This window comes from Aquarana catesbeiana, linkage group LG02 (genome assembly GCF_042186555.1).
Source record: "Aquarana catesbeiana isolate 2022-GZ linkage group LG02, ASM4218655v1, whole genome shotgun sequence".
NCBI lineage: Eukaryota > Metazoa > Chordata > Amphibia > Anura > Ranidae > Aquarana > Aquarana catesbeiana.
In genome coordinates, this window is record NC_133325.1 from 133,852,662 (window position 1) to 133,880,097 (window position 27,436).

Consider the following 27,436-nt stretch of genomic DNA (forward strand, 5'->3'; position numbering starts at 1 on the left):
GAGCTTAAAGTGTTACTAAACCCACAACAGTAAAATCAGTCTGTATATGCAGTAAAGCATGCTTGCTATACTCACTGTGGAACCTAAGGAGTTAATCCTCTGCACTGTGTAAAAAGGCAGTTTGATCCCATCTTATTCTGATTCTCCCCTTCTTCCACTGTCCCCAAACCATCTCCTGATAGAGCAGAGCCTTGGGGGCACTCTGCACATACTCAGTTTGGATTGTATTTCTAGAGATTTTTATTTTTCTTGGGAAATTGCATGTGATCGGCACAGGGCCAATCAGCACTATCCAGACAAAGGGTCAGGGGTCCTGCAGCCTCATTGGACAACCAGGGGAGAATGAAAACTCCTCCTACAAGCTTTGACCAGTGCTCTGCTGGACACTGATAGAAGTCACAAGACTGCTCTAACTGCCAATGAGAAAAGGTATTTAGCAATTTATATTTACTAAAATAATTGCATTACCATGTTCTGTGTACTGTGGGAGACCAGATATGCAGGCTCCTGGGTTTAGTAACACTTCAATTGAACAAGCTGAAGTTAGAAGCTGATTGGCTACCATGCACATCTGTGCCAGATTTTGCACTCTCCATTTATAGTAAATCAACCTCGTAGTGTAGCTCAACTATTGCTTGGATGACCAAGGTGACATCAACTAAATCCCGATACCCCTGGATTTGCTCTGGTTAATACAGGAAGATAAGGCTATACAGTACTTCCGTTTCTTGCATGTGAGCAGCCTGATATGAAATAGAGTTAGCTAGCACAGAATGTTTTTATTTTAAAATTTCCCTTTACTTTGCCCATGGAGGACAAAATAAAAGATTCATTTACTCCCCTCCCCCCACCAACCCAACAGTACATACTCACCTTTTCTTGCTCCTGCACTGCTCTGTACAGCCACTAAAGCCAGGGAAAAAAGCCCCATGTAAGGGTTTGTCAGAGCTCACACAGTGCTATAGACTTTTTTGTTGGGCCCACAGGACTAGACTGGGTCAGTCTGGAGGTTCCTAGTGTTGTCAGGGGGGAAAGTGAGTCAAAAACTGGACCATACCCGGAAGTGCTGGAAGTGAAAAGTGAATTAGGAATCAAGGGGCAAAAGAGAAGGTGAGCATGTTCTGCAGGGAAAAAGGGATGTTAAAAAAATGTCATCCTGCATAGACAAATGAAAGGGTCCCTTTTACCTATATGTTAGGTAATATTAGGCTCAGTCCCAATACCGGCATGTAAATGTGGGCCTCACAAAAATGCATCTTCCAACCCATCTATACCATAACCCATCTATAGTATAACATATCCAAGGCAATATTAGCTTCAAAACTTAAGGTGATCCAGTCATGGAGTGTTGATCTTCAGAAAAGGGCCAATCAATAATTGGACTATGTACCTCTAATAGGTTTCACCCCAACACAAATGCTAAGTGTTTTATTTCATGTTACAGCTAAAGTTTTATTTCTAGCATGAATGTGGTCCTAATCATTAAATGGAATTTGTAGTTGGTTTCTACATGTTTCCCGCTCTGTCAGGAGATTGTATGTGAAATACTGTATATTAACATTTTAATGTATTTATTTATTGTTAGCCACCAGGTGGTGCTTTAGAATCCTCTTCACGTGTCCCTTGGATGAACAAAATCCTGTTCTATACAGAAGTTGCAAATTACAAACAAAATAAAGACCCATCAGAGTGATTCATTCCTTTTGGGATAATTTGAAGGCTCCCTGTTTGCTTTTTTGATGAAAACAAACCTACCAATCAGAGAGAGTGTGCTATAAAGCAAACAACTATGCTGTGCTGTCTCTTTAGTTAACCCACAGTGCTTTCGTAATCTTTTGTCATGTAATAAATGCTTAACAGTAAAACAAAGACTATATACTAAGTTCACCTTTTTTTTTCTAAATTCCAGCTCCCCTATGTACCAATATAGCATTAATGTACTTATTTTGCAAAAATAAAACATCTTTCCATTTATTCCACACACATGCTTACCTCACTGTCTTCATGGCTGTTTCATAACACTTATCCATTACTTCTGCCTTACTTCCTGGTCAGACTAGAGGTCATAACACAGGAAGGAGTTTTGACCAGCTGACCTCATTAGCACACACCCTGCATCATCTACCCTGGTCAACTCCTTTCTGTATCATGACCTAAAGTCTGTCCAGAAAGTAAGGCATGAGTAATGGATACGTGTTTTTAAACAGTCATGAAGAGAGTAAGGTAAGTGTGTGTAGAATAAATGGAAAGCTGTTTTATTTTTGCAAAATAAGTACATTAATGCTATATTGGTACACAGGGGAGCTGGAATTTAGAAAAAAAAGTGAACAAAGGTAAACTTAGCCTTTAAAGAGAAATAGATATAACCCAGATATAACCCAGATATAACACATCAGTTTGCATATTCATAAAGTACCCGTAAACTTAAAAAAAAAAACAAAAAAAAAATAATTGCTATAAAACTAAGCTTAAACATCATAGCTTCTCTTCAATAAGAATCTTTGCCTTATTGTTATCTTGTGATTTCATTAATATTTGCTCAGTTCACAAAATAACTGAGTGTTCTATAAGCATACAAAAATTAGCACAATGCTGCCTCTTCGTCCTTGTAAATGTCTACCTTTCACACACATAAAGCAGCATCTGACAAACGAAGCAGAAAACAAAGAACTCTTACTACCTCTTTTCTACATTCTGCAGCTATTACTAGGTGAATTTGCGAATGGGGGTTGAGACCATTATCTACAGAAACCAAGTAGAAATAAGGTCCTCCTCATACTTTTTCTTCATAACCCCAACCCTCTGAATTGTCAACTTAAAGCGGACCTTCAGTCATTTTTTTATCCTATCATCCATTAAATATTCTGCCCTTGTTATAACTTTGGATAGTAAAACTTTTTTTTTTTTTTTTTGCCAGTAAATACCTTATACAGCCCACTTCCTGTTTCTTGTCTGGAAAAATGCCTAGGCTTATGACATCATGCACGGCTCTAAAGGGTGCCTGTAGATAAAAACAAACTGTGCAGCTTTGACAAGAGTTAGTTCACCTTAACCAAAAGACTGCCTATGCAGGTAAGGGGCAACTGTAGATAAAAAACAACTGTGCAGCTTTGACTATCGTTAAACAATGCCCTTGCTATTGGTGTAGGCCATTTAAATACTGGATGGAAAACCCAGAGATGGCATCATTCAGTCCTGCTTTGTTGCTAGGAGGTTGCTAAGACGATCCCAGCTAATTAAAACCCCTTGCATGTGCTCTTTGTGCCCTGTTGTAGGAGCTCTGAGATCAGCCATATTGCAACAGAGGAGATGGTGGACCACAGGCATGGGGGTTTGACATATCGCTCTTGTGATCACACGGGGGAAGCAGCAATGGCTGTGGGTGTCTTAGCAACATCCTAGCAATAAGGCTGGATGGAAAGATGCCATTTTTGGAAGTTTTTCAGCCAGCATTGGGAGGTACATAAATGGCCTACACCTACAGTAAGGGCATTATTTAATGATAGTCAAAGCTGCACAGTTGTTTTTTATCTACAGTCGCCTGCATAGGCAGTCTTTTGGTTAAGGTGAACTAACTCTTAAAGCTAGACAAACATATACAATTTTTTTTGTTCAATTTCCTTTAGATTTACCTTCAATTATGTAGTGCAAGGGCCTGCCTGATTGCATACAAATTGAAAGTATTTAGGTTTGACTTCATATTATATGGTTTTGGTAAATCTAAATGAAAATTGTAGAAGAAAATTGCATAATGTGTAGCCACCTTTAGGCTCCATGCACACTGGCGTAAAAAACGTTGCTTCTAAAGGAGTTTTGTGTTCTGCCTGTAGAAGCAACTCAATGTTATCCTATGTGTCCATACACATTAGGACGTTTACAGGCATATTTTGAGATCAACGTTTAGAGGCAGGAAAAAAAAAACGTCTTATTCACGTTTCTGATTGGAGCTCACTGGCAGAAAAAACTTAAAACTCTCCTAAACTCGTCTAAACTTTGTACAAAAAATGCTTTATATGAGCGTTTTTTACTCCAAAGAGAACAGACGTTCTTTTTTAAACCCAGTGTGCATGAAGCCTTATACACACGATCGGACATTTCGACAACAAAATCCATGGATTTTTTCTGACGGATGTTGGCTCAAATTTGTCTTGCATACACACGGTCACACAAATCTTGTCGGAAATTCCAAATGTCAAGAACGCGGTGACGTACAACACGTACGACGAGCCGAGAAAAATGAAGTTCAATAGCCAGTGCGGCTCTTCTGCTCGATTCCGAGCATGCGTGGAACTGTGCGTCGGAATTGTGTACACACGATCAGAATTTACGAGAACGGATTTTGTTGTCGAAAAATTTGAGATCCAGATCTCAAATTTTGTGTGTCGGAAATTCTGATAGAAAATGTCCGATGGAGCCTACACACGGTCGGAATTTCCAACAACAAGCTCCCATCGAACATTTTCCGTTGGAAAATCCGACCGTGTGTACGGGGCATTAGAGTGTAACTTTGGGTAATAAAAATAGGATAAAAATTGCTGCGATAGACTGTATCATCATTTTTGTTTTTTATTATGCACATAGAGTAGTTCCACTTTAAAGTGTATCTGAAGTGTATCTAAATCTCCTCACTGGGTAGATTCATTTGTCTTGGTGACCACCGGATCTGGCACCAAAAGTGGGAGAGAGTGAGGGAAAGTCCCAAATTTGTAATTGTCAACAGAATAATAGAGATGTAATCTTCCAACTAACACTTGTTATGGTGACAACTGTCTAAAGTAGGCCATATACTAGTAGAATTTTGTTTGAAATTTTTTATTTTAAGAAAGTTTGTTTGATTTCCTAATCATTAGTGGAGTCAAACTGATGTTCGCTTTCAACCAAAGTAAGAAGAAAATTTAAAGGAACAAAAGGAAGCATTTTTCTTGAATGAGCAAACGTCTAATAGCGAATGTGGCTTTCATTCAGTAAAGTTGATTCATTCCAAAATCGAATATTAAAACCAAGCAAAATTTTGAAGTATTTCCAACCGACATTTGTCAAGCTTGAATGTACTGTACTGAGAATGTTCATGCAAATGTAGTGTATGGCCAGCTTAAAGTAGAACTATAAGCATTTTTATTTTCATTTTGGATAGAGTAAGAGAGGGTCATAACCCTTGACAGATTTCTTTTTTTCGCCATCTGTGTCCCATTGCGGAGATTTCCCTACACTTTCTGTCCCATAGCCAAACAGAAAATGAGAGGAAATCCCTGCAAATTAAGGGAATTCCTTGGAGACCTCCAGGTCACCAGAACTAGTGTCCCCATTAGAAGATTTCCCCTCTATTACTTTTCTGGGGATGACCCAAAATTTGGGATTTTCTTTCACTTTCACTGATAATGGTAAATAGGACAGATATAAAGAGTAAATCTCCCCAATGGGGACACAGACAGCAATAAAAACTGACAAACGTTCTAATCCCTCTCCACTCTATCCAAAACTAAAAGAAAAGTTTTGTCTTTGGTTATACTTTAAGAGATGGTTTTCCACAACTTAGATAGATTTCCTTTCACTTCTTTTTGTGTCTACAGGACAGGAAGTGCACAAAAATCTCCCCAATGGGTTAAAAAATGACAGGGGATTGAACCCTTCTCCTATGTAGTAAAAAATAAAAAAAGTTTGGCTTTGGATATACTTTAACCCCAGGGTCAGCTCGTCCATTAAGGGTGCACGGGCGCCGCCTCCCCTATCCATCGCCGCCACCCCCATCCATGCATTCAGCCCCTTTCAGGATGCCGGGCGCATAAATTCCAATGTGGGGTGGGCGGTTTTTTGAAGCACCGATTAGAGCCAGAGGCTCTAATAGGCTTCAATATAGGGTGGGTTCGGGGCACTGAGAATGCGCTCGGAGCTCACCCATGTGTGTGAGAACAGTGAATGAAACACTGAACCACCTCTCCGCCAATCAGAAAGCGCGGGTTTGAGACCTGTTTCCTGATTGGCCGAAAGGAGAAGCATTCTAATTGGCCGCCGAGGTTGGAGGATACGGACGCCGCCGAGCAGGGGAAGCAGAAGCTGCTCGTGATGTCCACGGAGGAGAGCCTGGGAAGCCACCAGTGGTTGGCTGGTGCACTGTTTGCCGCCGCCCCGAAAAAAATGACCACCAGCCACCACTGTTTAACCCATTGCTTGCATACAATCAGGATCCTCTGTGCTATAGATCGACCAGAAGTATCATTTCATGCCAGTTTAGAAATACAGGATAAAGGTAGAGACCTTGAATGAAGGGGCAACCACAGGAATGTGCTGAGACTTGTCCCGAAGGTGAGAAGACCAGTGATAGCTCACTCGGAATCCTTCTCTCTTCATGTAAAACTCTCTGGAAGATGAAATTGCTTCTTGTAATTCAAAAGATGGAAGGGACATTACAAGAGCAAATTCAGTGTAATGATTTCTTGTCTACAGTGGGATCTCTCATATGCAATTACAGCAATGACTACTTATCACATGAATTTCCATTCACAGCACTGACGGCAATCTGCGCAATGGGAAGATTGTTAATTGAACACTGTATGGGATTTAGTCACACATTCCATGCATGTTCCAAGGAAATAACATTGCAACAAGGTCTAAGGAAAGTTGGCCAACCCTGTATAGGGTGGACAATGCTAGGATACATGTATTTAAGTAGTTAGGTGTACACAGCAACCCCATACGTTTATATGAATCTTCTACTGCAGTCCACCCGAAGCTGATATATTTGTTTTTGGTAGATGAGCAGCAGTTTCAATCACCTTTCAGGTTCTAATATTTCTTTGGGACTATGAAGATAGTCCACCTCACTGCAAACAAGCTATTCCAAGAGACTGTTTGAGTCACTAAAGCCTCATGCACACTGGGCTTAAGAAATGCCACTTATGCATGTATGGTGGACGTGCCCTAAAGTTCGTCACTTCTGGTTGAGTGCTCACTCATATTCTCAGTCACAATGGTTAATATCACCAAAGACGCTAGCATCGCTTTTAGGGCTGGGAGATTTTCCAAAAGAAAAAATCAGAGATTTTCTTAACCTCCCTGGCGGTATGATTATTTCGGATTTTAGGTGCTGAAAGCGGTACAATTATTTTGCATGGAAATTTGGCGTTTTATATTGTAGGTCTGTAAATCTTAACAATAACACACTTAAATCTGTCCAAACCAGAGTCTAGTAGATATCCCGGGTATGATAAAGTTTGAAACACAAAAACATAAATTATAATATAATAAATAAAAATAAATAATTAAAAAAAAAAAAAAAAAAATAGTAATAAAATAAATTTCCCCACAATTCACTATCGCTCAATTCTGCAAGTGTTCTAATTTACTATCGCTGTTTTCTAGCTGGTCTAAAGCCACTTTTGACATAAAGGGACACTTTTTGGTTGCTATGGACAATCTCCAGTTTCCAGGCAGAAAGAACAGTATATATCATATAAAACTGCATGCAGGGCATGGGCCAAAGCACTGGGGACAAAAGGGATGTGAAAGCATTTCATACAGTACTGTAATCTGTAAGATTACAGTACTGTATGTGTTATGATTTTTACTATTTTTTGAATTTGCCGCCAGGCTCCGCCCCCGTGCGTCGCGCCGCTCGCAGGGAACGGAGCCTGGCACGGAGAGGCTTCGGAGGAGGACGGAGCCCTCGGACACTGCGGGTGACATCGCAGGATCCCGGGGACAAGGTAAGTAACGCCGCCCCAGGATCCTGCAATGCGATCCCGAGTGTGGCTCGGGGTTACCGCTAATGGTACTGAATTTTAACCCCGAGCCACACTCAGGAATACCGCCAGGGAGGCTACAAAAAACTCGATGCACGATTCGAATCGAGGTTTTTTTTTTTTTTTTGGAAACCGCGCCGGTCCTGAGGAGCTGCGGGCTGGAGTTTTTAGGCGAGGCCGCGGCTTTGGCCGAGGCCCCGGCGTCTGGCCTCGCGGACTAGGCCGAAGCCGCGGCCTCACCTAAAAACTCCTGCCCGCAGCTCCTCAGGGCCGGCGCGGTGTCAGCGCCGGTCCTGGGGAGCTGCGGGCAGGATTTTTTAGGCGAGGCCGCGGCTTTGGCCAAGTCCGCGGTGTCCGGCCTCACGGACTAGCCTGAAGCCGCGGACTCGCCTAAAAACTCCTGCTCGCAGCTCCTCAGAAACGGCGCGGTGAAAAAAAAAAATCTAAAAAAATCGATTTGCTTAAATTTTGAATCGATTTGACCTCTCAACTCGATTCAAGATTTGAATTGATTTTTTCCCCAGCCCTAATCGCTTTACTGAATAAGCCAGTCAAAAATGTTCTGCGACATAACCAGACCTTGATATACTTTATGTTCCCAGCGGCCGAAATCGCTATCGGGACTGTGTAAAAAAGCCCTGTTATAGACATTGCTTTAATAAAACGTAAACTCACGTGGATTATGCTGAATGAAAAAATTGTGAGTGTCCTGCGAGACAAACATTCCCTTTTTGATAAAATATGGTCCCCCTGGGACCTTACAGTACCCTGATGTACGGAGTTGACTTCACAGACGACCGATGGAGGAGCCCTGGATGGATCCACCCTTTCTTATTTTCCTTTCTCTAACTTTTCTCTCGTTCTTTTGTTTCTTGCCAATCTTGGCACCAAGCTTCTACAGCCTTTTATTACTTAGATACTCCTATGCAAATGTGTGGGAGTGAGGTCCCCCATAAGGGACAGTTATGATGTCTGATAATGTGAAGTGCCTTAGATATTGTACAATATAGTTTGGAGGCTCTACCATCACCTAGACCAATTTACGGGTTATGTTTTTAGTGATGATTTGATCTCATGGTCCTTATGTTTTGTATAAATATGTTTCGCTAGGTGGTCAGTTAGATGGCTGCCTCTCGAAGTTTTATGATGTCTTTGCACATTTAATGCAGTTATCAGTTGTTGTCCTTCCTTCCTCTACAAGTTTATATATCTCCATGGGGCCTTGTGGAAGACCTAACCCGACAGTTACTGTCTTTTTCTGTTCCTTTTCTCCCTCATGTTTGTGTGCCTATTTTTTCTGTTACATGTACGGAGTACGCTAGGATTGTTCACTGCTCTGCTAAGTGATCTTTTCTTGTTCGTTTCAAAATAACAAATAAAAACTATTGAAACACAAAACAATGCTGCTTATACAGGCATTTGCCGTAATTTTTTAAAGCCTGAAAAGCACGTCTATGTAAGCCTAGATACTAAAACCGGGGCATCAGAATCTAGTGCAGCTATGCATGGTAGCCAATCAGTTTCTAACTTCAGCTTGCTCAATTAAGCTTGGACAAAAAAACTAGAAGCTGATTGGTTTCTACGAAGAGCTTTTGAGATTTTGCACCCTCCAGTTTTAGTAAATAACCCAATATTTGTCCATACATACATAGGCGTTTACAGGCAGATTAGAAGAGGAAGGTTTACAGGCTGAAAAAAAAACCATCACAAGTGCGTTCAGGAGAAGAGCGGAAGAGCAGAAATAATGCTGAACGTGCCCAAACAAATCTAACTGCTAGACGCGTTTAGCAGTGGTTGAGTGTTAATGTATTCCAATGGCCAAAATAAATTAATGCTCAAATGCTTGACACACCTAAACGCATATAAACGCATATAAAATACAAGGCTTTAGGTGCATTTTTAAGTAGCTTTTCCCCTTCTGGGAGTTCTGCCGCAAAGGAGAAAAACAATGTATAAGGAGGCCTTAGCCTCTGAAAAGTGTGATTTATGTAGATTTATCCAACCCCCCCCCCCTTAAGGCTACATTCACACCGGCAATTAGGGCCAGTGTGAATAGCAGTGGCAGGAATCAGAGATTCCTGCTGCGACTCTCAGGGGGTAGGTGCAACTGCTGGCTCTGTTCACTATAATGACAGATCGCAGGCAGCTACAGCTATTTGCAGCTCTCTGCACAGCCAGCAATTACCTGCGGTGATCACTGCTGGATGCAGGAACTGCTACTACAATTCGCACTGGCCTTAATCGCCAGTGTGAATAAAGCCTAAACCTAGCTAAAAGCCACAACAGTCACAACTGTTGCTGGATACACATGTTCATGCTATCACTTACCATAACTGAGCCTCCCCCCACATTTTAAACTGCTGCATTATACTGGAAGGCAAAGGGCTTATAGTGACACTAAACTCTGGTTCTATTTAGGTATGTATACTTAAAGTGGCAGTAAACCTCAGACATGAAACATGAATTAAGCATATCCCTCTATACAGGCATACCCCACTTTTAAGTACGCAATGGAGTTTATTTACTAAAGCTGGAAAGTGCAAAATCCGGCTCACTTCTGCATAGAAACCAATGAGCTTCTAACTCCAGCTTATTCAATTAAGCTTCGGTAATAAAACCTGGAAGCTCATTGGTTTCTATGCAGAAGTGGGCCGGATTTTGCACTTTCTAACTTTAGTAAATAAACCCCATTGTGTACTTAAAAGTGGGGTATGCCTGTACTGTGTACTTGTCTCAATTAAAAGCACTAAATATCATTTCTGTCTGCTGCTTTGTTCCTCTGCTATCAGCATCAATCATTTCTGACAAGTTTTCCAATTTGACACCAATAGAAAAATGGTGACAGGGGAGGCAGGAAAACATAATAAAAAAACTTCATGAAAAAAAGATTACAGGGCTATTAAAGGAGAAGTAAGGCCAAAGCTCTTTTGGCCCTAATTCCCCTATGGATCACAGGAGTGCACTTTGTTCTGCAGTTCTGTGACCTGCTGTTGGCTGACCTCACTAAGCGGGTCCAGGCGCTGGATGGATTTCAACTTTACAGTTGGGATCTGCCCAGATGCCTGGACCATCAGCTGGCTCAGCCTCTCAGCAAGCTGCTGGGAGACTGAGCCAGCCGCTCCCACCACCTTCACAGCCTGGCGCTCCAGTGAGTACTGGAGGAGCAAAGCAGAGAGCCTCTGACTGACAGTCAGAGGCTCTCTGCTCACTGAAGACCAGTGATGGATGAACGGACACGATTGCAAACAGTATACAATTAGGAATGTTCACCTGAACCCGCATGCCTGTTCTATATAATTGGCTGAGTCCGTGTAGCTGCTGCGTGTGCATACACTTACATGGGCTGACTGTGTGCAGCACATAGCTGCTCAAGCCACATAAACACATGGACCATTCATGGTCTACAGGCCTCTACGCTGATATGAATGAGGTCTTAGAAACTCTGTCAGTTTTTTTACTGCTGCTTGGGTCTCTACCAGTACCGGGATAGGGTCATCCAGTGCCCAAAGCAAGGATCCGGAATTGCACCCCCTCCCCCCCGGTAATACATGTTGTAGAATGGTTGTACCACCCTGCATCCAATCTTTGACCCCTTGTTTAACTGTGCCCGGGGCAGCTTCCCCTTTTGCTCACGCCTAGCCCCTTCCCTGGTCTCTACTAGAGGGATCTCCTTGCTTCCTATATGGTCATTGGGACAAGAAGTAAGGGGACATATTTCCAACTGGAACAAAGAAAGCAATACAACCTAATAGGTATTTAAAGTATAACAAAAGGCAAACTTTTTTTAAATTGTGGATAGCGTGGAGAGAGATTAGAGCACCGCCAGTTTTTATTCCTCTCTGTGCCCCTCCTAGGGAGATTCACCCTCTCTATTTGTCCTGTTTACCATTATCATAAAACGTGAAGGTAAAAGAAAATCCCAAATTTTGGGCTAACATTAGAACATTAATAGAGGGGAAATCTTCCAATAGGGATACTAGTTCTGGTGACCCTGGTGATCTTCACTTATTCTCTTGTTTTGACTATGAGACAGGAAGTGATGGGAAATCTCATCAATGGGACACAGATGGCAAAAAAAAACCTGACGGGTTAAAACCCTCTATTACTCCAAAATGAAAAAATAAAAAGTTTTTCCTTTAGTTATACATTAATTTTATCCACACTATTTCTAAATAAAACATCTGTTTGGATATGGGCTTTAAAAACTCCAACAGATCTGTAAATGCTGGATGTGAGGACACCTCAAGCAGCTCTCTTGTGCCCAGTAGATGCCTGGTGGATGGAGTGTGGGCAGGCTTTCCTTTCAGGATCAAACATATAGGAAACATTCCTTTTTTTTCTGACAAATGGTGTAGCCAAAGCAGACACCTATAAATAACATCTCACACAGCATATTAATTGCTTAGTATTTTATTTAGTATAATGTTTTTTATTTCATCTAACTTTTAGTTAGGGGAAAATTAAATCGGTTTAATCAGAGTTTAATAAACATCTCATTAACAACTCATCTTTTCTAATGAGCAGCGTTCACAAGGCCTGAACCTCATTAGCACATCAATGGCTTGGATTCATCGCTGGAAATGCAGAAAACTGATGTAAAGCGTTTAGGGGAGATTGTGCGAAATATAAAAATACTGTACAAAGAAAGAAAACTAAGAAGGAGAATAGAATTTTGTCTATTTTTGCCTGTTACTCTAAACCTGAAAATCATATTCATCATGGAAAAAAAAAGGCTTTTGTCTTTCTTTTGGGGTCTTCCCATGGTAACCACAATAGAACCCTCTGACCAGAAACCGCGGTGTCACCCGCCAGGTCACTGGAGTTCGTGGTATATAATATTATCAAAAGGGAAATCAAACAGTGACACTTCTATATAGGAAGGACAATGCTATTCTGCACCAGTGGTGGCAACCTGTGGCTCTCTATCTATTGTCATTCTCCAAACAAGACTTGTCACGTAGAGACTCTTATGGTTTGATGTTTCACAGCAGCTGAGACTCTAAAAGCTGTTTAAAGAGAACCATCCACCAACAGGCTTGCAAGGATTTCAATATCTATACTTAAATCATTATCATTAAGCAGGTTTACTTGTGATCTTTTTTTCTTTTAGATTTTATATTTAGCTTTACTTTGTCTACAAAAGACAGAGCAGAGAACAACCCCCCCCCCCCCCCAAGGTCTAACAGTTGTGCCTTTCAATGATATGCCTGTCCTAATGCTTATAATATGTAGCACCCTCTACTTTGGTCGGTGCTAGATTTGAGATTATTTTTGTCAGAGCGGGTAAAATTAGACAGGTCTAGCCGGAAGCTATTTGTTTTGATCTGTGTGGGCTGGGAGTGGCCCAGAGTAGGCTGGTGACTCACAGATAGCATCATCTTTCGGTTACCTCCCTCTGGCTTCTAGAGGGTTCTATAAGAGAGGAGGGGAAGAGAGGTGAAGCTGTCTAAGGTGTCTCAGGAGCCCTGACCAATCCCCAACTAGGATTGGCAGGGGGCAGGCCTCCTTGATATACCCAGGGTCACCTGGGGAGGAGTTGTGAGGTGGAAGAACTGGAGATGGAGAACTAGGTTGTTGGGGCCTTTGAGGGAGCTCCCCATTCTGGGAGAGTGCAGGATGGAGCCTTCTGGAAAGCAAGGAGGATCTGGTCAGGAGGCCCAGAGGAACCAAAGAGGAGCTAGTGTTGCCCGGCAAGTCTTCAGGAGGGAACCACCGGTGTGTGAGCAGCCAGGAGAGCTGGTGATGGAGAGGCATGCCAGAGAGGACTGAGAGGAAACAGTCAGAGCTGGGTGTGGAGCCAGTGAGGATTGCAATGTCACAGGCAGTGGAGTCTGGCAGCTGCAGCCAGAAGGGCTGGCAGGGCCTAAAGAGGGATTGCTAGGAACAGTAGTCCACCATACAACAGCTAGCACTAAAAACTTCCCATTCTATTTTGCTACATTAAAAAGGGACCCGCGGTCCCTGCCTGCAAATGGCAATATCTAGGGACTGACTGAGTCAGAGTTGGGCCTAACCATGTGCTAGCTGTGCCTGGAGTTAAGTGTTGTGCAGGAGGAGTTTGAAGAAGTGTCATGTACAAAAAGTGTACATAGTTCTGTCCCAAATTGACTGTTCTAAAATCTTACTGGGCATCCCATATATTCCCATCCCTATCCAAGTTCAAATCCCTCAATAAAAAATACAAAAACAAGCACGTGGACTGTTCATTGTTTCCAAGGTCATTGGGAATGGAATGCCAGGCTGGGCAGGGTGACAGGTGGGCCACAACTTTCAGCAGCCCCTTATGGGAGTACCACTACAAATACTTAAAGGGTAATTCCATATTTACATATAAAAAATAAAGATGAATACCCAAAATCCTTCCCACTCCTCTGGTCCCCCCTGCACTTATCTGTTGTATTGGGAATCAACATCTGCCAGTGTATTAATCCATACACTTTTAGGGCCAGTTCACACCATAGAAACGCAGTCTGGATGCATTCCTGATGCTTTTCTGCATGCACGGTTATGATGCGTTCCAGTGCATTTTTGATGCAGTCTTGTGCATCCCCCCCCTTTTATCTTAACCTTAAATAAGGACATGTGTGTTTCAGTGCATTTTTGGTGTGTTCCAGTGCGTTTCTGATGTGTTTTACAGCATTCCAGTACAGTCCAGTGTAGGAAAAATGCAGCATGTTCTACTTTTTTTCTGGAACGCACTGAAACTTCAAGCACTGGTGTAAACTATGGCATTGAAAACCATATAACCTACTATCCATGCGGTTTTGATGCAGAAAAGAACGCACTGGACTGCATGTGGTGTGAACTGGCATTTAAACTCTGTACACAACCCAGAGGCTCTGTAGCAGTATAATGCTGTCAATGTGTCAGGACCTGGATCACCTGTTGGTGGCACTATGGTTTCTGGGCGGATGGTTGTAGTTTCAGTGTCCACCAGCGGGTGACTCCCAGCAGATCCCAGTAATCAGTCTCTACCTGATGGTGGCTGCTGTGCATGTATTTAGCTCCTCTTTTACTAGTGCCTTCCTCTTCAGTGTTTTGCCTACCAGCCCGATGCATACTTACTGTTTAATACTGAGCCTGATTCTCACATGATCCTGCTCCTGCCTTGCACCTACTCTGTATACTCCTTGTTCCTGTTCCTAGTCTTGGTTCCACTTTCCTGACTGTTCTTTGCACCTTATGTTTTGCCAAGATTTTCTGTGTTCCCCATTTTGTATTTATTGTACATAGTTAGCAAAGTTAGTTGCTACTTAGGCTTTCTGTTACTTAAGTAGCTTCTTAAATATTTTGTCTTTGGTTTATGGTTCACTTGTATCTTCACGTTTGCTGTGTTTTCTGTTTGCTGGTGTTTGGATGTTTCTTGTTTCACTGTAAATAAATCTTTCTTAAAGCGGGGGTCCACCTATCTATCGTGTTTTTTTTTTTTTTTAGTTCATTCACAAACTTTTCTTCTCAGCATTACATACTCACATATTGTGTGTAATATGTCCGCCTGTGTCAGATTTCGTCGGAAAGAATAACTTATATTATTCACTGCAGGCGGTTTCCATCTTCATTGTGGGCATTTGAAGCCCACAAGCATTTATTTCCTGGATGTGGTGAATGCTGTGCTCCCAGCATTCACCACTCGTTCCCGCACATGCTCAGTGGCATCCTGGGAAGCCTGAGACTAGCTCCCAGGAGTCTGGGAGAGGCTAGAAACACGCCTACTCCCACGGGAGGAGAACCAGGAAGTGCAAAGAAGAATAGAAAAATAAAAGGTAATTACGGCGATTAAAATTTTTTTAAACGGCATGTCAGCATCTAGGCAAGGAAGAGAATACATACAGATATTGTTCAAAATTTGGGTGGAACCCCGCTTTAAATCATAAACAGCCTGGTCTCTGTTTAGAGACATGCAGATTCAGCCATCCCTCCTGCTGATTCCTGACACAATGGCTTGCAGTCATGTGACAGCCCTGACCATTGAGAGTCTCTTCTGTGCTGACGCGTATTGGTCAACGCTGTCATATAACTGCGATGACCAATGACTGCAAGCCATTGCCTAAATGATGCTGCTACACAGCCTCAGGGCCTGTCTATGAAGTTTAAAAGTGTATGGATCAGTACACCGGCAGAGGTGGGAGGCGGGTGAGTCTCAGCACAGCAGATAAGTGCAGTGGGGACTAGAGGCGTGGGGAGGGTGTTGAGAATTCATCTTATTTTTTTAGGTATACAGGTAGAATTACCTTTTTAAAAAATCATTTGCACATTTATAAAACATAGGTAAATTATATATATAATGGTAAAATGGTAAAAAAATAAATAAATACACAGTAAAGGATTTCCAGAGCACCATGGTAAGCTAAGGTGACACCACAACACAGTTTGAGGCACAATTTGTCTATTTGAAACTGTAGACTAAGCCCTCTGAAAATGGATAAGTTATTGAGATGAGTCACTGAGCTTTGTGAAAAAAAAAACAGGCTTCTTCCATCAAAGAAACAATTAAGATACTTTAAAGTGGCCCTGTCATTCCCTTAAAAAAATGAAATACTTGTTTCCTGTAATACAAAAGCCGCAGCCTCTGACAAAGTCATTGGCATTTTATACTTCTGGGAGTGCTGGATGCTTATGTCCTCTGTCATACAATGTGGTTCTGTTTTCCAACCCTTACATCACTGAGGTGCTGTTCAGATCTCTCGCAGTGGGAATTAGCACTCCCGCTTGCGTTTTTATAAGCACGATTTACATACAGTTTCGCGTGTCGCGCATAGTGCAGCCCAATCGCCTTAATAGGCTGCCCTATGCATGTTTGTCACCAATAAGAAGCTCCTGCTCCTTCTTTGACTACAAGTTTCACGCAATTTTTAGAGGCGCGTTTTGCCACGATTTCCACAGGATTCTGTTGTGCAAAATGGCACCACATTTGGGGTGCCATTAATAAGAATGAATAGCACCCAAAAGCACATTACGCGGCTTACTGCAGTTTAGAATCGCTGGCAGAATCATGGCAATTCTGCCAGCAATTCCAAATCACCAGGTGGGAACGGAGCCTGAGCCCTGTAGTGACATAGCGGTTGGATTATTAAACATCAGTGTGTGGCAGGGGTCACAGGCTTTTGACATTCCCGGAAGTAAACAACACTAAAAACTTTTTCAGGGGCTTCAGCTCTTTAGCAGTAAGACTAATGCTGACGGAGCGGTGAGTATCTTCTATTATGGAGAACAGCTATTTCAGTCTTTAAGCAACTGACAGGGTCACTTTGAATTGTGGACATGTATCTAAAGCTACAACTGCTGGCTCAAGAGGAGAAGGCAAATTGTTAAATTTCGTATTTATAAAAAATAAAAGAAAAACTTTTTTTTTTTTTTTTAAACATTTATTTTTATATTAATTGGCCATTATTTATTAGTCCTGGCCACAATAAAGAAAAGAACATATCTAAAAACCACTATACATGCCCTTACAGAGGAAAACTTTTTGCCCCTTTACACATCGCAAAAGTGCATACATATTTGTTTTGCATTTACCTAGTTTTGTGTTATTTACCTAGATAAAGTCTTTGAGGACATCACATCTAATGTGAAAGCACAGCTATCCCCAAACCCCTGAAGGTGGTATAAGGAAAGCACTGAAGTCACTTCTTGTTAGTGCGTAGAAAAAGCTACAACTCTAATCATAATATGGGAGGGACTGTAGATAGGTTTTTGAACAATCCGTAGGTCTAGTAGAGAATGATCAATTTGCAAAGTGGAAGTGGGGAGGCTGTACTAACTTCAATCATTTACTCATGTTTCAGTAAAATACAATATATTTAAAAAATCACCCTTGGTCTTAGAGTGATACTAGTCAGAGAAAAAAAAAAAAGTAGAAAGCTGTATCTTCTGCCTAACATGAGACCTTTAAAGCTGAACTCAAAGGAAACAGTTAAATACACAGATGAAATGTGAGTGATTTTACCAAAGGTTTTTTATTTATTTCCATCCAGTTCTGAGATTTACAGAGCTCTGTTCGCCAGGGCAGAAGCCCTGATTTTTCTCTAATGCTATTAAGTAACACCTACTGGTCTTCTCCCACTCCCAGCCCATGACTAAATCTCTCTGTCACTCTGCTCTCTCCTCCTATCAGTAAGTCCCTTGCTAGCATATAAGCTCTGCAACACAACTGATTGTCTCCTTGTACAGATTCTTTCTCTTCCAGTCTGAGCTCTACAGTACAGGTATTACAAGAGAGTGATATTCACGCGCTTACACTTGTAAAATAAATAGAGCCTTTTATCTCTGCCTTGAGATTAGCTATAAATGATGTACAAAAATACTAATGCCCCGTACACACGGTCGGATTTTCCGATGGAAAATGTGTGATAGGACCTTGTTGTCGGAAATTCCGACCGTGTGTGGGCTCCATCACACATTTTTCATCGGATTTTCCGACACACAAAGTTTGAGAGCAGGATATAAAATTTTCCGACAACAAAATCCGTTGTCGGAAATTCCGATCGTGTGTACACGGACAAAGTGCCACGCATGCTCAGAATAAATAAAGAGATGAAAACTATTGGCCACTGCCCCGTTTATAGTCCTGACGTACGTGTTTTATGTCACCGCGTTTAAAACCGCGTTTAAAACGATCGGATTTTCCGACAACTTTGTGTGACCGTGTGTATGCAAGACAAGTTTGAGCTAACATTCGTCGGAAAAAATCCTAGGATTTTGTTGTCGGAATGTCCGAACAAAGTCCGACCGTGTGTACGGGGCATAAGGGTCCCTACATACCAGGTAAGATGAATTCCAAATAACCAAATATAATACCTAAAACTCAGAACCTGGGGGGTCCACTGAGTGCATATGAAGCGTAAACCCAAAATTTGGTATTGACTTACCTCATGGCAACATTGCTCCCATCAATAACAATGGGCCTTAGGTTATCACTATCATCTATTCCTTCCTGGTGAAAAGGAGATTCTGATCTTTGAGACTCAAAGGACGATGGTTCCCGTACATTTGTACTAACACTTCCATTTTGCTCACTTTCACTCTTGCTACCAAGCTTGACAAGTTCACCCAAAATGTCATTGATTAAAGCATTAGTTCCCAGCTTGTTGAGGACAAGAAGGACTTGCTCCTCTGAGTATCCTAGCTTTAGTGCAAAGTCCAGTTTTGTTTGGTATTCCTTCGACAGGTCAGGTAGCTTCTTGATCTCCTTAGCTCCTGTCAGATCATCCTCATTTTTTAGGTCCTGTAGAATTTCATTCCTTTTCAGAATGTATGGCTCAATGCAAGGAGAGCGACAGAGCTGTCTGTGTGGCTTGGTTACCTGACAAGGTTCGGCTACGAGTCTCCCCGACAACTCCAACTCGTTGTCAGAATTTGTGCTTTCTTCTGAGTCACCGCTGGTGCTGCAGGTCTCCTCTGAGGTATCTTTGTCCAAATCATCCTTTCTGGAATTGATTTTATCCATGGTGGGTTTCCGCAGGATAGTCCACGGTACAATTGCACCTAAATTGGAATTACTGCTCTCTGCGTAAAGATGGCCGAAGCTGTGCCCGAAATCATCCTTTAAGCCCATGAAGCCGGTACATGTGTCCGACTCCACCTTGCTGCTATTTCTAAAGCCTTGATAGTACGACCTGAACTCCTGAAAAACAGATAACAATAATGATAAAAAGATGTTTCCGTTAACATGATAGCAGGCGTTCTACAAGGCAACTTAAATATTTTGGCAACTACAAAGGCCCCAGGCAAAATGAATGTTTGTTTCTCTCCTCCTAGCAGTCTGTCCCTCTGAACCTTAAAGTGGATGTAAACCTGAATTTTTTTTTTTTTTATATATATCATACTGTAGAGTATACAATTTCCTATCATTTGAGCCCAGTCTTGCCACAAAGAGTTAATCCAGCTCTGAGCAATCCTCTTTTATTGTTCAGTGAGATAAATCTTGACAAACTGAGAAAAACTTTGTCAAATCCTCCCACTTGCTGTGAGTGACAGCCTAAGACACAGGCATGATTTTTTAATTCCCTCCCCCACTCCTTTCTTCAGCAGCTCTGCAAGGATTGGCTGTTCCACACCTCACCATGATTGGCATGCTGAAGTCATGTGGTTACTTTCCTGTCTTTTCACTGGATGTTAGAGATCATAGCAGAAGTTCAGTGTTAGAAATACACAGGAGAAAATGAATATTGACAAGGGGAGTGTAGAGGTGGGCGGGGAGTCTACTGACATCACGACTCCACCCACCGAGCTCCAGACAACAGACCCACCCACAGAATCTGCAGTTTTTTGGCTTTCATAACAGACAAAGGGGAGACATTTGACAGGTAAAGATACATGCAGGAGGCATGTATATCCTTATAGATAACCCCTATGGCAGTAGTTGAGAAAGGATGACATTGGGTTTACATCCACTTTAAGGAGGCATAATCACCTGTCCATTCAGGGCAGAGTAACAAGGACTACCAATAGCCCCTCCAAGCAAGGCATAGTCCATCCCATCCATGCTTCCTCACTACAAGTAAGCTCTGGTGTCAGATAGTTTTTAAGATGTACTCAGTGGATGACATCACTACTCCTATGTGATAGAGTTCAGACATGAATGGATGCTCAGGCCTAAGTTCTGATGCATGGGTGACGTCACATACTCCTCAATACCCCAAAGCCACACCCTGTTACAGCAACCGAGCAAGGGCTGTGGGAACATGGATCAGTGACTTTTCTGAGGGTAGGCAACCACAAAGCATTTTCACTCTGCCCTGAATTGGCAAAGTTACAGTGTCTCTTTAAACAAAACCTGCTCTATGAACATGAAGGCCACCATTGCTGACCTCTTCTCTGTTAAATGCTAGCTGTCATGCTAAGCCAATGGCTTAAATGCTTGCATAATTTGGAGAAAGCACACATCAGGGTTATACTCTGACTTTCTAATCTGAATGCTTGTTTCAGGTCAGTAGTATTAAAGGAGAAGTAGGGCCAAAGATTTTGTGGCCCTACTTCTCCTATGGATCACAAGAGTGCAGTTCATTCGGCACTCCTGTGACCTGTTTTCAGCCAACAGCGGGCTAAAGTCTGCTGCTGGTTGGTGTCACTCAGCTGCTCCAGGTGCTGGATCGATCCCAACTTTACAATCAGGATTCACCCAGAAGCCTGGACTAGTAGCTGGCTCAATCCCTCAGCGAGTTGCTGGAAGACTGAGCCAGGTGCTTCTGTCCCCTCCACAGCCCGACGCTCCAGTGAGCACTGGAGGGGCAGAGCAGAGAGCCGGTCACTAACAGTCACTGTTCTCTGCTCAGAGCTGAGGGGAGAATTTAGTGATCAGTGATCAGTGGTGTTTGGTGGCTCAGTTCTCAGTGTAGAGGAGGCAGGGGACAGATTCAGCATTGGATCCATTCTGCATCCACCTCGGTGAGTTTATTTTTTTTTTTTGAACCCGAACTTCTCTTTTAAAGCCTGATACTGGCAGGAATTTTCAGGAGGAGGTTAGCAATGGAAGCTGCCATAATCCTTTCAAAGGGTCACCCAAAATTGTTATTTCAGTATTTGGTGGGTTTTGGAAAACTGAACCACCTGTCATTTTCTCATATGTCTTGGGACTTTACTAAAGAAATTTCATTGCTTAAAGTGGAATTTCCTTTCCCCATACTCACCTGCCCATTGGATTGTCCTGCTAGGATCTGCTGCTGGGGTGTGACAGCCCAAGTCCTGCATGGTCACCCTGGCATTCATCAGTGATTGTGAGCCAGTTGTCTTTTCAGGTTCATGCAGCCAGCATATGCTGACGTGCTCTAGCTCCGCCCTCTGGCCGCTGTGTGTCATAATCCTGCAACCTCTTGGGATACAGTATGCGATTGGGATATCCCAGGAGGCTGTGGGAACAGGAACACATTATTCTCACCTAGGCGGGGGGTGGGATCAGAGAAAAAAAATGCTGTTTTAGATTACGGAAGTTGTGGAAGTGTAGGGAGTTTACATGACTCATGGGAGTGAAAGTCTGCTTTAAGTTCCTACAGCCATATTATAATGTATTCATGAAATGACTCTTTAAGAGTAATGAGTGGAAAGATACATATTTATAACACAAAGATTTTTTTAACCAACACTTGCTCAGTGACAGGGATCACTGATTTAACAGCTTTCTTGCCCCTTTACCATGACCTATAATTGCCATCTGTCCCAGTTTTCATGTTGAAAGCCTCAAATTTATGTCCCTGTAAGTGCCCCCAGGTTTTCATAGCTAACCATTAATCGTTCTAGGACCCTATTTATATGCGCATTTGATTCATTTATCATGATCGTTTTTTTTTATCATGAGTAACATCATAAATGTCAAAAGCACTTATGTAAAATCTTGGTGAAATAAGTGAATAATGCTCCATAGATTTTTGAGCCAATATTAGATAGATCAAGTTACCTCTGGTGTCCTTAGAAATACTTTTAAACTAATTCAACAGTACCTAATATACCAAAACCATTCACTGGTCACAAATCAGGATACCGCGGGGCAGTAATTCTAGCAATAAGTTGGTCTCTTCCACCTAGCCTGCCACTAGCTGTCTCTACATTTTCCTACTGCCCATGGCAGGTCACAGCTTGAACCCTTCGGCTTGCGGGAAACAGTAGCAAGCTTATTGCATTCTATTCCTGCAGGGGCATTGTTCCTTGTTGTAATCTGTCATGTATGCCAGACAACACCGATTAGGACATGTGATGTTGACAACATTTTGAACACAGCATTTATAAAATAATTTTCCCTTTGTTATAAAAGAGCGATAGCATAAAAACAGCTTTGAAATTATTTGTTGACCTAACTGAACTGCTCTGATATTTTCTGGAAATAGAATTAAATGTAATTAATTAAAGTGGTAATAAACCCAAAACTAAACATTTATTATATGTGTGGGCAGGACAGTGTCTAAGTGGTTAGAACTTCTGCCTAGCAGCACTAGAGTCATTGGTTCGAATCCCAACCACAACACTACCTGCCTGGTGTTTGCATGTTCTCCCTGTGCCTACGTGGGTTTCCTCCGGGTACTCCGGTTTCCTTCCAAACACATGCTGGTAGGTTAATTGGCTCCTGTCTAAAGTGACCCTAGTATGTGTATTAGGGATCTTAGATTGTAAGTTCTTTGAGGGCAGGGACTGATGTGAAAGTACAATATATATATATGTAAAACACTGCATAAATTGACAGCACTATATAAGTACCTGTAATAAATAAAAATTATATTGCAGTTTGCCAATTCATTGATATGGTGACAGCATTAGATTTCTTCTTAAAGTGGTTGTATACCCTGCTTTGTGATTTTTACCTACAGGTAAGCCTATAATAAGGCTTACCTGTAGGTAAAATGAATATCTCCTAAATCTGTACGGTTTAGGAGATATTCACCTTGAATGCAGCTGCTGACGTCAGCGGCGCATGCTCTCTGCAGGTCCTGTGGATTCTGCCAGAAAATCAGAGCTCCTTGTCGGTGACGTCATCGTAGCTCCGGCCACGCACAGCGCTGGAGCCGTGAACCCGGAAGAAACGCAGAGGGAACATGTCAGCTCCCAGAGCGGTGACCGGGAGGCAGTAAGGGGGCTTTGTTCTAAGGTAAGTTTTTCATAATGCGATGCATACTAGCTCATTATGCCTTTGCTTTACAGTTCCGTTTTTTTTTTTGTTCGGGCATACAACCGCTTTAAGGCTTTCTAATATTTTCACCTTGTGATCCAACCAGAAAGTCTGTTGTTTTTCAAAAGATCAAGTAGCCCTACAGATGTAACAGTTACAGGGGTGCTTATAATGATCAGCTTTTATTTCTGCAAAACTGTTATGCCAAAGCAAAAAACGTTTGTAATTGCTTGTGTTAGTGTTAGCTGGGTATCTAAATCTGCTAGTACATCTAATACTCCCCCCAAAATAACAGTTTTACTGTCCAAAAGTGCTCCTGTGCTCCTTCATCCAGAGTGGGGCACTCTAATACAGGAGGCGTGTTACTGGTCAGATCACCAGGTGATAACAGAGGGAGAAAATCCTAAATAAGAAAAGGAATGCAACCACCACATCAAATTTTTGGTTTTAGGTTTAATACCGCTTTAAAGTGGTAAACAGCATTGTGTAAGAATGTAATAACCTAACACAATCAGAAGACATGTTTCAATGATCTAAGCCAAACTGTAATAGGCTGCTCAATTTCTGAAAATAGTAGATATCCAAAGTTTGCAGGAAGTAAAGTAAAAGTTCTGATCTCCAGATCTTAAGCTGCAATATTCATCTTCATTTAGAAGCTGTCTCCCACAGTACCTCTTTTTGACCACAAGATGCCATCAGTCTTCCTGGTTGAATGACACACACCGGTACTCAACATGGAAGACTAGAGAGACTGTGAGTGCAGGTCGTCATAGCCCCACCCCCTGAGCCCAGTGCCCTGCACTCACAGTATGTTGATAGAAGAAGACAGAGGACCTATAAAATCATGTGTCAAAAGACATCAGAGGAAGGTAAGTAAAAGAAAAGACATTAAATACCACTGTATGACAGTATGAGACTACATCATGGCCACCCAGTTCTGGGAGGGATCCATAGACATCCACCTAGAACCGCGCCCCCTGCGGCCTCCTGCGGTGTGCATCGTTAGTGCTCTGTGACAGCTGATCACATGTAAACAGACTTACCCGTTATCAGCAGTCCTTTCCTCCCACACTGTATCTGTGGGAGGAAAGGAGAGCCGTTAACTGGCAAGCCTGTCAGCACATCATTTACACTTATAATCCCGGCATTGATCATCAGTGCAGCCTATTAGTGCCTCCTCATCAGTGCTGCCTAATTTTATACCAGAAATGCCTTTTTTTTTTTAATTTTCGGTCTTTTTTCGTTTGTTTACCAAAAAAAAAAAAAAACTCAGCGGTTATTAAATGTCACCAAAAGAAAGCTCTATCTGTCTCAAAAAATGATAACAATTTCATTTGGGTAGAGTGTTGCATGACTGTGCAATTATCATTCAAAGTGTGACAGCGCTGAATGCTGAAAATTGGCCTGGGCAGGAAGGAGGTGAAAGCACCCAGTATTGAAGAGGTTAAAGTGACTGTGTAGCTGTTTTCCTTTTTTTTTTGCCTGCAAATAGTTAATACATACCTGCTCTGCTGCCAGCACCACCAACCATCACTCTCTTGGACTGCTAGGCTTGCTAAAGGATTATCTGCAGCCTATACTTCTGAGAGTGTTCTTTGCCTGCTCACCCTCTGCGCTTTTTTTATTCCATTCCACAGCCCCTGCATCCTTACAGGAGGCAGCAGTGACATAGGGACTGGTGGAAGGTACCATAGGGAGCAGCGGGGGGGAATCAGGCATCCAGAAGTTTGTCATTTTTTACAAAGCACCCCTTCAATGGATCAGCAAGACAACCAGGCATTCAGAAAGATAGTGTGGCATTGATAGCCATATCCCCCTAGAATAGATTTCTTTTAGTTCTAGAGATATTTGCTACTTTTTATACAATATTGTTTTTTTTCAATGAGGTGTCCTCCAATGTGCCTTTGGACCCTGAGGATCTCCAATAGATCTCTGACAGCCCTATTGTCTACAAACCGGCAAGAGCAGATGTCTCTGCCTGCCCCCCCCCTTTCAGAGGTCCTTGTAGAATATTGTAGTCCTTTCACCAACCCCCAACTACACAGGAACAGCACTGCTACATTTTCATTCTTCAAGGCTTCCCATTTATAAAGCACAGAAACGACCCGCCAAAATAACAACTGAAAACCCGTTCAATAAAGCCAAATAAAAATTCCAGAAAGCCATAAAAAATACAAAAATAGATTTTATTTAGACTATTTATATACAGCAAACAAATGATATATAAAGACCATAGTACAGAGACTGTTGTATGACTGTGTAAGCACAGCTCTGAACAAAACAAGCATCTAAGTGTAATAAGCTAAGGATATTTTCGAATCAAATTTGAATTTATCATTATATCTGTTTATTCACGAATCTAGCTAAGGGATGTGGAATGCATGGGTTGTGATATATCATGGTTAATATATTTCACTTCCCTACCCCTAACTTTCCTGACCTCAATAACTGATTTTAATAAGATTTTACAAAGAGCAATGATGTGCTGTCGCCCCACGACATACAATCAGATTGTACAGTTCAGCCTCAAATATGGTTTGATGGATAAGGATGGATAAGGATCTTTGCATTAATAACATAATATACAAGTTGTTGTGACTATGCTCATCTCAACTGGGAGAATTTGCAAAGCAAGATACTGACAAATTCAGGTGCCTATCCACTTCAATTCCAGGCAATGGGTTGGTTTTTGCTTTATTTCTTTCAATTTTAGCTTTATTTCTGGATGCAAAACCTATTTCTGCAATTCTGGATAGTTGTCTGAAAGGGTCATTCATCTATCTGGATCAGATTTATTAAAGTTCATCAAGCTCTAAATCGTCCTCATAAAATGTATCAGCGTTAATGTTTTATTTCACTCTTTTATTTCTTGTCAAATTTGTTTATTGATTTTGAAAATATAAACATTGGTACAATTAACAAAATATCGATTACATTACATGGTAGCATTAGTTGAATTTACATATCAGATCTTAGTATTTCTTGTAGTTACAAGCAATGAAATAGGCTATATGTTATAGAAAGACTAAGGTGTTACAATCAATTTTAACAATTATATAATCAAGAGCAACAAAAATGAAAAAGTTGTTAAACTTTTAACTTTGAGTTATATGTAATAAAGAAATAATATTAATTACTACGAGATTCAGTTATTTATAATAGTACATTAGAGCTTACTATCTATTTTTGTATTATAATTGAACAATATATAAGTGAATATTTTTCACTCTTTTATTTCATTCTCACATTCAGACACTTACTACCTTCTGTTAACTTTAAGTGACCATCAGTCACTTGAAAGAATTCTATACAGAGGTTCCTGCAAAAGAAGAGCTAATACACTTACCTTTCTCCAGCGGCCTGTGTATTCCACCATCAATCGATCTATTCTAGTGCTGCAGGCTTCATCGAGCTCTTCATTATAGAACACTTTTTCGGAGTGTGTGCCGCCTCTCACATGCAATTTTTTAAGTGCCTTCCATACCAAAACCACAGTATCTACTTCCTCATTGTTTCTTATGCCGTGTACACACAGGCGGACTTTTCGACCGGACTGGTCCAACGGGACAAATCTGTCGGACAATCTGACCATGTGTGGGCTTCATCGGACCTGCAGCGGACTTTTTCTATCGAAAATCATTCGGACTTTAGATTTGGAACATGTTTCAAATCTTTCCGACAGACTCGAGTCCGGTCGAAAAATCCGCTCGTCTGTATGCTAGTCCGACGGACGAAAACCGACGGTAGGGCAGCTATTGGCTACTGGCTATGAACTTCCTTATTTTAGTCCGATGTACGTCATCACGTACGAATCCGTCGGACTTTGGTGTGATCGTGTGTAGGCAAGTCCGTTCATTCGAAAGTCCATCAGAAGTTCGTCAAAAGTCCGTCGGAAAGACCACCGGTGTGTACACGCCATTAGATTACCTATGGTATCATCCTTACTATGGACCACTAACCAACTGGCCTCGCTCTAATCCATGCCGGCGAATTGATCCACGTCTTTTTCTGGATCCTCAAACGCTATTCCCATGTACACTCGCCGGCCACTTTATTAGGTACACCTGTTCAATTGCTTGGTGACACAAATTGCTAATCAGCC

At 41.8% G+C, this 27,436-nt stretch overlaps 1 protein-coding gene across 1 annotated transcript in view; it reads right to left on the bottom strand.

Moving 5' to 3' along the window:
* ZC3H12C (zinc finger CCCH-type containing 12C) overlaps nt 1-27,436 on the bottom strand; it is an 80,326-nt gene that overhangs the window by 8,441 nt on the left and 44,449 nt on the right. The window contains exon 2 of the mRNA XM_073613488.1: nt 18,608-19,362. Within this exon, the coding sequence (XP_073469589.1) occupies nt 18,608-19,362 (755 nt within the window). The remainder of the gene's footprint in view (nt 1-18,607; nt 19,363-27,436) is intronic.